The following is a 12,366-nucleotide window of genomic DNA, read 5'->3' as shown; positions in this document are numbered from 1 at the left end:
TAAATATCTTTGTTGTAGGTTGTATTCACCTCATGTTCATCTAAGGTGGCAACTCTCCCCGATGATGCCAACAGACTGATAGATGGCCAATCAAACGCACACTCAGACTGAGCTACACCAAAGTTCTGCCCCAGAAATCCATTGGCTTCCTTGAAGTTTATGATACTTTCTAATAATTAACCAATCCAAGAACAGACGACGCAGTTATACATAAACTTTCAGGATGGGATTGCCGTGGTAGCGACCAATGTGCTTCAGAAACATTCTCTACCAAAGCATGTGTATATAATTATAATCTGTCCAATGGAAAGTATGTTGGCTTTATGTTTTCATAACAAATGTGTTTGGCTATTTGTGTATGGTATGACCTATATATATATTAATAGGTCCCTCAACTTCCAAATATTCCATCTTTATCCATGAGCAATGACTAACATAAGCTTGAGATGCAGAATGTGATGTCTACACACTCGGAAATTCAGAAAATGTAAGAACGATACCATGAAAATCCAACATTTTGCCCAAAATGATGGGGGAACCCAAAACTTTAGCATTTCCTTTAACCCTGATAATATTTTCTTGCGATTGCAGCCTTTGCACAGTTCCTATACACGTGAACACCCGTCAAAATGTTATTTTACACAGTCTGACCTGTCAGCATCTCCTTGGCCCGCTGATGCATTGTGCTGCAGTGTTTCCCGGACGGCAGCCATTCCGTCTGGCAGGCGGTTCAGTCTTCGAGTGTAAAGGCCCAAGCCTCCATCTGTCATATAACTGACAAGGGAACAAGAACAGATAAATCACTCTATGCCAGCCAAACCGAGACAGAGAAACAAATACAAGACATTGTGCTAAGTTCTATGTAGAAACATCATTAGGTGGAATCACAGATACAGCATAAAAAAAAGAGCATACAATTGCTCTGAAAACGACACAATGTCATATTTACAAAAATGTTTACCAAAAAAGGACAATACAAAAAACATATAAAATTGCGACTGAAGCACTTTAAACAAATGACTGAGATACCATAAAACTGTTTGCTTTCAACAGCATATAATATAGAAGGATTGGCGCAAAGGGAGTGGTCACCCCATACAAACAGAATAAAAAGTGCTAAAATAACAGCAAGAAAGGCCCACTGTGTGCGCTCAGTTGCCTCAAATATTAACCTCTTCCTAGAAGGATGATGTGATTGTCAGCGAAGCAAATAAACTTCAATCAAGATGAAGCGGTTTGATGGGAGTTTACCTACTGCACCAAGAACTCAGTTGCAAGATTGGCCAGAAAACGCAGTAGATCAGCCGCAAGCCTCGTGTTGCCGCTGAAAGGTGCTCCCTGCTACACTCTTTCACTGAACCTCTTAAGTTTGGTAGTCTCGCTGTCGAAGGAGGCTACATACACGTTCTACCGAACGTTGAAGATTTCCAAAAATGTGTCGCATCCATTCTAGGGGGTAACTATGCAGCTGGTATGTTGTTACAGAAAGTGCTGAGAACACCACCATGCAAAAAGGAATTTGCGCACAGATTCCAACAAGCAACACAGCTAAGGAAAGGGAAGCCTAGTGAGAGAAGAAAGAGTGGAGCTGGAATTGGTTCAGTAGGTGAAGGCAAAGTTGACCAGATGAGCCGTGATAGAGCTGGAGATCAGTGTTCTACTAGGCATGGCCCTACTTGAACCCCTCCACTGCCAGGGAGGCAGACATTGCAGTAACCTCGCAGGGTTAGCTGCCAACCCATACTGGAGCTGCAGTGAGGGCATGTACAACCCCTTCTCGATGGTTTTATGTAAACATGTTTTACAAATTGACCGCAAAAAGCACAACAACAAATATTATAGAACACGCATTCAAGACGGTATTAATGTGGTCATCCAGAACAAAAGAAATAAAATGCGGTGAGAATCAGGGGCATATTTACTAAGTTGTGCTACTCTTTAAGACTCCTTCTGGCACCAGAAGACGCGATTGACCTATTCAGGTGTCTTCTGTTGCTGAAAGGTATCCTGTGGACTACCACCACTTAATAAACATGACCCTAAATATTTATGTATCACTACGTGAGCATGAATAAATTCCCAGTAGAGCGGATGTATTACTTAATTTAAGCAATTGGACTATTCTTATTATATTCTTTGAAAAGTCTAAGGGCACTTATTCAATAGGCCTGTGAAGTCACTTTCCTGGGCTGGAGAAGATTTCAGTCCCATTTGAGGGGAGCCCATCTCCTCTCCACCTCTGTGAGGTGGCTTATCAGTATACTAAAAAGGGGATAACAAGGTAGCACTTTGGTCTTTTTTATACTATCTATAACTATCCATCATCTGGAAACACTGCTTCCAAACGGGAGGGGCCAGGAGAAGATTTATAACCATGTGTTGGACATTAATTTGTGCTACTGAATATAAACATCCCAAACGGACAGAAGCTCACTCACCATCCCAAATACTTTCCCCTAATTCTCAGTCAGATCATCGTTACTCATGTTGGTCTATAAAAGGGCTTTTATCCAATATATATCTCAGTCAACAAACGTATGGTATCAAATCAGTCACGGAATATTCTGACTTAAGGGCTTTCTCGCCATCTGCCTCTCCTAATGCTTAAACACAGTTCAAAATCTGCAATGTTTTAGCTATTAAAGCGTGAAAATACTTTAACAAGTCAAAGTTCATACCTTCTTATGCTGCGAGTTTTCCGGACTGGGAAATCAAACGGTTTCCCCAGTCATTTTGGGCTGCGGAGTTCACTCTTACAAGGAACCAACAATACAAACACCCCATGACCAGGCAAATTATCATGAGCACATAAACTCTGTGCAAGCAAACTGCAAAGCAAAACATACCTTGTGTCCTGCTGACAACGCCTGCGTCTGCTACAAAAGACTACACCCGCACTGTCTGTAATGAGTCTGCAAGTCACACATTCACAATCCACACAGTACCATCTTCTCTGCTGCCTTGTACATTAACTCTGTGACAATGTCACCAGATACAGAGCTAGTCGGCTGTGAAGCCAGACATGGTTATTTGGTTCACATGAGACAGGGGGGGGGGGGAAGAGAGAGAGAGAAAAAAAAAGAAGCAGCCTCTTTGAATCATCTCAGTGAATTTGTTGGGGGCCTACCCTAGAACAACAAAAACATCCCCCTGGGAAACTTTCAAAAGCGTTTCTAAGCTGGGAAGACTAGGGACAGGGCTATTTCTGGTGAAGCAGTGCCCCATGGGGGCATGATACAATTCTTTTTTCTAAATTACACCAGCCTGCAGGACTTGACATAACAGATGACTGTGCCTAGCAGGAGCGAACCTCAACGTCATGGGGACCAGTCAGCGGTGGCCAGCTCAGTGACTTTTTGATATATTCCTCTCATCAAAAATGCATCAAAGGTCCGGTAATGAAATAAATCCTTGTCTGCAGCTAATTTTGTTTTAGGTGAGCAGTAGAAAAGGCCACCACACACCAAAATATATAGACAGGGGATGTATCCCCGGGCACTTCCAAACGTTACCAGAAAGAAAACAGGAATTTATTCATTACGTGGAAGAATATAGTAATAATGTGTCTGTCAGCAAATAATCTTTTATTATGGGGTTTAAGCCCATGTTCCTAGAGGGGGCTTGCAAAACATTCAAAAGCGTGGCAGCAAAAAGGTTAAAACACACATCATACACTGATGTGTAAAAAATATATATATGTGTGTGCGTGTGTTTTTATTAATCTGTTAAATTATATGGGTATTTGCTTTATTAACGTTGTCATTTTTACCGTTCAGTTTAAAGCAAGTACTGTATCTGCACTTAACAAACCATTTATTCAACCTCTGCGAGTGTGATATAAAAGCTGCTGTGATGACACTGCATCATCCTAGAGAGAATGACATACACCAAAATAAAGTGCAATCATTGGTTAATAATATGGGATATATTAAGACCCACCTTAAGACACATCTGCTTAAAGAAGCATATGAGTAGCACTGGATAATCATGGATACATGACACAAAGCTTGGCCCCCTGCAGACGCACTTACTAGTATTCCCTCCTACTGTCTCTGTACGTTCTCCCTACCTACCAATTAGATTGTAAGCTCCTCGGAGCAGGGACTCCTTCCTTAATGTTACTTTTACAGTATGTCTGAAGCACTTATTCCCATGATCTGTTATTTATATTTGTTATTTATATGACATGTATTACTACTGTGAAGCGCTATGTACATTTTATGGCGCTATACAAATAAAGACATACATACATACATATATACATACATACATACATACATATATCAACTGCAATACGAGTTGCACTGGCACATGTTAAATCATTAAGTAGACATGAAATGTGTCTTGTTTTTAAAAGTGATAAAATCGGCCTGACGAAGCAATTAGCGAAACGCGTAGAGTTAGCATTGGCGTTGAGAACCGGAGAGCTGAAGGACTGGCAAGATTGGGGCTGACTCCAGAGGCAGACTGCGCTTCCGCCCTCACCTATGACGCGACCACGGAAGTGACGTACGCGGAAATCAACCGTGAGATGCGAGTGAGACGCTGTGAAGCTGTGCACAGACGGGGTCCTTCTGCATTTCGGCGGTTCTCTCCCATGCCTGTTTTTTTATTGGAACATGTGAGTTTAACTTACTCTTGATACTTTCATTGAATATATTGGTCGAACAGTATGCACTATTGTGGCTTTTTCTTTTCTATGTATGCCATACTTATCCATTGAAGGATATCCTGACACTTGTGCATCACAAGGGCTCCAGTCAGAGAGAGATGGATTGCTGACATGCTTGAAATTACGATAAGTTTTGTGAGTGCTATTTTTTATAGCTAACAGAGTGATACATACCAGTATCTACAATCTGCACTATATTTGCTTTATTTTTCTTTCACATATATCATTGAGCTCCTCTGCGCTCCTCCTCTCCCACAAGCAAAGAAATCCTATGTTATATACCAGTGGTCCCTAACGCGGTACCCACGGGCACCATGGCGCCCACCAAGCCATTTGTGGGTGCCTGTGACTGACTGGCCAACCAGTTGACAACATGGCGTAGATCAGGGGTCTCCAACATGTCGATTGCGAGCTACCGGTAGATTGCTGGCTGCCAGTGAGTGGCTCGCCGAAGTGCCGCCGACGGATGCGCAGTGCTTCTCTGTCGCGCCGGGAAGCCGGGACAAACTTCCTTATCCCCGATCGAAACCGGCGCAGCTCTGGAGGCCTCCACCATAGGTGTGTGTGTGTGTTAATTGGCCACTCTCTCCTGAACTCCTAAGTGTGCCATTGGGCACAAAAAGGTTGCGGACCCCTGTTATATAGTGTAATTACCATTTTACATGTCTTTAAATACTAAAAAGGATACATTCAACAAATAAATAAAGAGGTTGAATAAATACAATCTCTAAGTGAGAGGGAAACGCTGACACAAGCCAATTTGTTAAAAATAAACAACTCCCTCTTGAGTTGCTGCTAATCTCACGTCTGCTTGTTTCAACATTAATGAACAAATTTGCATTTGCTACCGATTACCGTAGTGAAAAAAAACCCTGCATATCAATAGCTTGGAGCAAGACCTGATCTCCATGCCATTATCCATTACCACATCTGCTATACCATCACTCCAATAAAAGATTAATAACAAACACGCTTTATGATGTAGCAGAAATGAGGACTGTGATATGCTGTTCTGCTCTCTGCATGCAATTAGTGAAGACAATATTACAGTACAAGGACTTTAATCATGTTTGTCCCTTCCATTGTAATTGCATTTACAAAATCCATGGTGGCTTCTATTATTGAACAGTTTAATCTCTATTGGAGCAGAACTATACAGAACAGAAACCAATGGCCCTTGGATATCTCTAAAAACAAATGCGTCTTTGTAAGAGATGTGTGCAGAGGTACATTTAATGGAGACTGATTAGGGTGAAATTATATCTTGGCTTTATTGCGCCTGTTCCTTTAACAAGGCAAAACAAACAAAACAAAAATAAAAATAAAGGCCTACTCCACTTTGGAGAATAAATAAACCTTTACTCCAGTCTTTTCTAACTGGGTGGGTAGCTAAGCTGGTGTAGCCGGGTCTCCCGCTTACCTCCGCTACGGGCGAGGGAGCTGCTGGCTTGTCAGGGAGCTTCCCCGGTGCTCCGTGGTGGACGCCGGTACAGGGCACCGCCATTTTGGTTCCTCGCACATGCGCAGGACGCCCGCGGGCCATGATCAGTAAGTCGCAGTGGCCATCTTGATCGCGCAGAAAGGACAAAGTGCATGCACAGTACCATATGAGTTGCAGCGGCCATCTTGGATAAGGCCCCGCAGGGGACTATGAGTCCCAGCAGTCCCAGGGGCAGCAGACCACATGGGGCCGTACAGCCAATAGGGCTGCAGAGGCAGGAGAGAAGGTATTAGATACATTTGGCGTGCAAGGACAGCGCACTCAGGCGGAAGGAGGAGAGCAAGCAGAGAGGTAGTGTCCAGGGAGCAGTGCTCCTCTGGACTAGGCCTAGAGTTGCTCTGCAGGCCCAAGTTAAGCCCTGAGCCCCTCAACTTGTGGTACTACAGGGAAGGCCCACAACTACGGATGCTTCCCCGTAGCTCACCACAATTAGTGATAGTGCACCGATGACGGACGCCACGCGGTGTGTGCGGCCTGGGACCAGACCACAGGCACATACTCTGAGACATTTACAGGGACACACTCAACGGGAGATCCCTCCAGAGGCAGACGCCTGGTGGAGGACCCGGTAGACGTGTCATGGTATCACAGTGCGGTCCGACGGGTCACCATCTTTAGGTTGTCCTGGTCAGGACCAGAGACCAGAAAAGGCACCCAACGTGAACCAATGGCCACACACACACACACAAGGGGGTAGGGCTACTCCTCACATTTGAGTTGGTCTGCTCTTGTGGACATCGGGTTACAGGTGCCCAGGGCACCCTCAGTAGTTTGGTGTTGGGTTACTGTATTGTGGGGACGTTGTGTTGGGGGTGTTATTATATTATTGTGTCAGTAAATATAAGTTGGGGATACCTTTGTGTGTCTTTATTTGCTGCCAGTATTGTTCCTGGGAAAGGGTTATCCAGCTGCGCTAGGAACCCTCCAAGTGGAGGCGCTGTCACCAGATAATACGCGACCACCCTAGGCTGCCAGTGGTGGAAAAGAAGTACTGGTGAGAGCTGCAAAAAAGTTTATTAAATAAATCTTCACGTATTTGCGATTTTCAATGTCCCAATATAATTAAGAGTACAATTGTAAAAGTTCACTATAGTGGACTGTTTTCGTGCTTTCTGAATGAGAATTACCCTAGGACTTTTCTGACATAATGAAAAAGTGATCGGTTGCTCCAATTATTACATCTTTGCAGAATAAGCAGGGTTTTAAATACTCGGCATTATTAGATGCCCCTCCAAGGGCACACAGCCTGTAAGAAAAGAATGCGGCATAGGGCAGATATCAGCAATTGTCTTGAACTGCAGGAGTTTTCCATCCCAAGACAAGCAATTTATCCCAGCATCAACATCCGGTACACCGCACATAGGATTGTTTCAGACACAGTCCCTGCCCCGTGGAGCTTACAATCTATGATTTTGGTGCCTGAGGCACAGGGAGATAAAGTGACTTGCCCAAGGTCACAAGGAGCCGACACCGGGAATTGAACCAGGCTCCGCTGCTTCAAACTCACTGAGCCACTCCTCAGAAAGAAAAGAAAAAAGAATGAAAAGAAAAAAATGAAAAGAAAACCATGTTGTAATGATTACTGATGATGACGGCATATGGCTATATACGGTACATGTGTACTACATGTATGCTTAATTTATATGGCTAGTCATTCTTCACAGTTAAGTAGTGGCTTATGGAAAATATTCTCTCTTCAAACAGAATATATTGAAATAATAGAACAGATAACCTTCCTTAAGTATTTACCAACAGAAATAATGACTCCTTTAATCATTAGAATGGGTTTGAAAACTTTGATGTGCCCATACTGTAAACCTAAACAATACTTCATCTCTAAACCCCTGTGCTTTCGTTCTATACAATCTCTCTGACGGGACATTTCAAAACATCATTTACTGATGATAAAAAAAAATTATAAATCAGAATCACATTGATCAAATTTGTTACTACATTTTTTTTTTGTAGCTCGTCTTGAATTACAAACAGATTTTGACATTGCCAAGTGAAGTAAGATTATATCATACGTATTTCTTATATAGTGCTGACAGGGCTGTACAAATATTTCTTGCAAGGGCAATCCCTGCCCAATAGAGATAATCTAATTATTGGTGACTATGAGCATCACTGGTAATTGGAGACCCTAATAATTAGGAACAGTGCACTTTTATTCTCAGTGTGCCTTATTGTATTCTATTTTAGTTTTTCTGTGCCTCTTTCCATGGCAACACTTACTCTATGCAATATTGACTGTTCCCAGATTAATAGGGACTAGGTCACCCTTTAAGTAAAGAAAATATCCTATATAGCAGGGGAGCTGCTCCCCCCCCGCCCCCCTTACCTTTGTGCCAGCATCAAATGACGCCGCAGGGTCATGTAACATAAGGTGACCCCACGTCGACATTTGATGCCGCGTTGCCATGGCAATGGGCATGAAATGACGCTGCAGGGTCATTGTGACGTCACATCACATGACCCTGCCACCGAGTTGCGTAGCGCGAAGCCGGCTGAAATCAAGGCAAGTGAGTTACAGAGGCCTCGCTCGGTCCCCCGGCATTTAATTTAAATGCCTTGGGGAAGAGTGCGGGCCTTTGTAACCGCCGTGCCCCCCCCAAAAAATCTAGTGCACCCCTGCTATATAGGACCCCTCCTGACCTCAGTTATTTTGGTAGGATGGATGGGCCACAGTTGTTTAGTGTACTCACCAGGATACAGCCTGCTAGGCCGTAGTCTCAAGGCTTTCACCCTCTGCAGAACTACGCATGAAGAGCAGGCTTCTGCCCGCTGCAGGCCTACACGTGCCCAGCAGTTTTCGGCCCTCTGTAGGTCTCTGCATCCGCTGCAGGCCATGGCCTTGACTGCCTTCAGCCTTGCATGCCGCGTACGCTTAGGAAGTAGTCCTTGCAGGCGTTGTTTCACTCAAGCCTCGCGGGCCACTTTTTCTTAGGTATTAGCCCTTGTAGGCTTCATCCTTCATCTGACACAAGGACTTTGCCATGTCTGTCTCAAGCCTGCTAGGTCTCAGCCAGGTGGCCTTAGCATAAATCATTATAGCTGATGGGATAAAGCATCTGCATCTAAGCAAAAGTTGTGGATGGGGAGTTATTCCCATATTGGTACGGATGGGATTTTTGGCTCACTTAAAGCTCCATAGTGCAACCACTTTCCTGCAAAAGCAACAAGCAGTTTGCCTGTAGTGGTGCTTTTTAACACGGCTGAATAACCTCCCGATAATCAAGTCAGGGTTCAATGCCACTGCAGAGGATACACGTGCTATTGCTTAGTGCTACTAATGGCATGTGTTCTAGTATGGCATGTGGTCATTTACTTCTATAGCTCCAAGCAGTAGTACTGTATTTAGCATTCAGTACCACCAAGAGTAACCAAGCCTGTCTATAACACCAGTATACCATTTATTAGAATGCTTTAAAGGGGTAAACCCTCCTACACCCGAAGACAACCAACGCCTCTTTTACCCAAATCTGACCCCGAGAAGTATTTTTTTTAAATTATTTTGTAAACGTACTGATCTGAAACTTCGTAAGCGTTCATTTCCCTCCAGCTGCTCCCTCGTGCGAGACGTCACTGCGTGATCAGCAAGTGTTTGTACAGCCAGAGCCCCCCTTTACTTATCACCCACGACAATGAAATGTGAGAGGCATTAAACTCTGTTGTATATAGGTTTACGTGTGTAAAGCTTGGGAAGAATGAAATAACTGGTAGGATGGGGTCCTGGACAGGATATCCTCTCCACCGAGAAGGTGGACCTAGCCTCTGCCAATCACAGAACAGGAAATATTCCATAGATTAAGTGCTGCCATGGAAGGCTACAGGAAAAGGAAATATCTGTACAGTAAGTACATTTCACATTTATGTAGCGCCATCCATGTACACAGTAGTGATGTACAGAGTACCCAGAATTACCCAGTACCCGGCCTTACCCGGCTCTTCTTCAGCTACCCTGACCCAGCAACTGAGAAGTGGGCCCGGCGTCGGGTAATACCCGGCGCCGAGTAATGTCAGAGTAGCTAAAAATAATCACATGACTTACCTGCAGCCAGCGACGGAAGATACCTATGAAGAGCAGCAGAGGTCCTGTGGCGGTGGCAGCATCAGGAGTGTGTCTTCAGCCGGCGCGAGAAGAATCCATTACACAGCACTGCCGGCTGTCCAATAGGAACGCTCCTGCTCCGGTCACGTGATTCTGCTGCTGTGTAATGGACTCCTGCTGCTCCCGCGCCGGCTGAAGACACTTCTGATGCTGCCACCACCACAGGACCTCTGCTGCTCTTCATAGATGTCGCCGCGGTCTTCCTCGACCCTGCATGTAAGTGCCAACCGGGTAACCGGGTAACCGGGTACCCGGCCTGGTAGAACAGTTGATTATGGCCGGGTACCCGTTGAACGCTTTTTTTTTTTTACTACCCGGTACAACACTAGGATACAGTATCTGACACAGATCATTTAACATACAGAATAACAATAGAATATAAGGATAAGAGCACCCGACATAGAAGCAAACTCAGTTGACGTTAAGCGACTGGCACATGTTTGTAGAGGTAGTTGCATGCTCAACAGTAGCCAGGTTGGTGTAAATGTACCTTTAACAAAAAGAAAGCCTTCTGCATGAACAGCACCACAAAGCACGATTGCAACACCAGACCTGTTTTAGCCTCGCACTATGGAGGGGGAAGTGTGGCTTAAGTGTCAGCTGAAATAATGTTTTCATTCATTACTAAGAATTTATTGTGCTAATTCAAAGATGTTTGGAGAACATTCTGGCACAGTGGTATCACCGACTTTGAAAAGTGCTGATTGACCAAAAATCCCATTTCAACACTAAAAGCTATAAAATCGAGCTGTTTGGGGAATCAGCACTGTATCTGCCAGGGCACTTCCTGTACGAATGTACGAGGACATGCCAAAGAACTTCTCATGACCTTGCGGGCTTTTACGGAAAGAATCCCAGGCCAGATTAACGTACCTTGGGCACTGCATGCATCTTGGCCATAATATAAAATGTCCTGGTCATTTTTTTTGTTGGGGGGGGGGGGGGGCGAGGGGGGCAAGTTGCCCAATAAAACCAATCTTGTTTGGAGGTATTTACATTTTCAGATTCTACTTTCTTCATTTCTCATTTGAACTGCATTAAAGCACCGTACACAGGGGGTAATTCTATATCTGCTGAAAAGGACGTTCAAGATGTTTTCGGATGAAAGTCCACAGTCTTCAATGAGGATTTTCAGACAAAAACAGCCCTGAACAGTCACATCAGCTGATATAGAACAAGGCACGTAGTCTACACATGCATTCTATCAATAAACATTCAAGTCTCTATTTAAAGCAGCAGTCCAAGCTGCTGTTTTTTTTTTTTAATTATGTGCATCAATACAAATCAACAATAAGTAATTAGCTAAGTTACAGATTGATCCGTTCTCCTGTGAATGATCGGTGAAGATTTGGCTCGGGGGTTCACTAAATGGCTGTCAGTGCAGCAGAAGAGGACCAAAGAAGCGAAGTTCTGTGGGGAAGAGCATGTGACCAGGCAGTCACCAGATACAATTGGTGCACAGCTAGAGAGAGGGCAGAGCTCAAAAAGGGCTATTCAATTTAAATGAATAATACATTCCCCAGGATTAAAAGAGAATGTGTTAGCATAATGATAGCACACACCTATGCACAGAGATTGAAAAAAAACTTGAATTAAATTGTAAACCGATTCACTGAAAGCAGCACAACCTTATGTGTTTTTATTTTTTATAAATTAGTTCTGTAGTATTAGATACTTATTTTTTTTTAACTTATATTTTTTAAATGTGTTCAACTCTTAATGCCATTTTTAATTAGATTTAATATATTCATTCATTATCCTTTGCTTGCTACAGCAGGCTTTAGTACACTTCCCCAGCAGCGAAAGAGTTTTGGCAACAAATAATCACAAACTGGAAAGTGTTGTCGTGTTTCCAGCATCAGGCAGTGACTGAGTTGAAAGCTGTAACAATAGACAATGGAACCCTTAGTAATACAAGGTTACATTGTAGCTGTTGAGTAACACTGACTGAAGAATTGATTCAGCGGCAGCCATTAAGTGAACCCAGAGAGCAGGATATTCACTGATCGGTCTGCAGTTTAGGTAATTTGTTTTCATTGAAAGGTAATCCAATGCTGCATATATTAAAACCAACACACACAA

At 43.6% G+C, this 12,366-nt stretch overlaps 1 protein-coding gene across 13 annotated transcripts in view; it reads right to left on the bottom strand.

Annotated features, from left to right (window-relative positions):
* Positions 1-12,366, bottom strand: part of NAV2 (neuron navigator 2) — a 439,021-nt gene that overhangs the window by 83,125 nt on the left and 343,530 nt on the right. For 12 of the 13 annotated variants that reach the window (XM_075567188.1, XM_075567187.1, XM_075567181.1 and 9 more), the window contains one exon: positions 652-774. In XM_075567188.1, coding sequence (XP_075423303.1) covers positions 652-774 — 123 coding nt within the window. Of the gene's footprint in view, positions 1-651; positions 775-2,846; positions 2,993-12,366 lie in introns of those variants that run through there. The other variant, XM_075567194.1, reaches the window with a different exon arrangement.

This window comes from Ascaphus truei, chromosome 12 (assembly GCF_040206685.1).
Source record: "Ascaphus truei isolate aAscTru1 chromosome 12, aAscTru1.hap1, whole genome shotgun sequence".
Taxonomy (NCBI): domain Eukaryota; kingdom Metazoa; phylum Chordata; class Amphibia; order Anura; family Ascaphidae; genus Ascaphus; species Ascaphus truei.
This window is presented reverse-complemented; position numbering and strand designations above follow the sequence as displayed.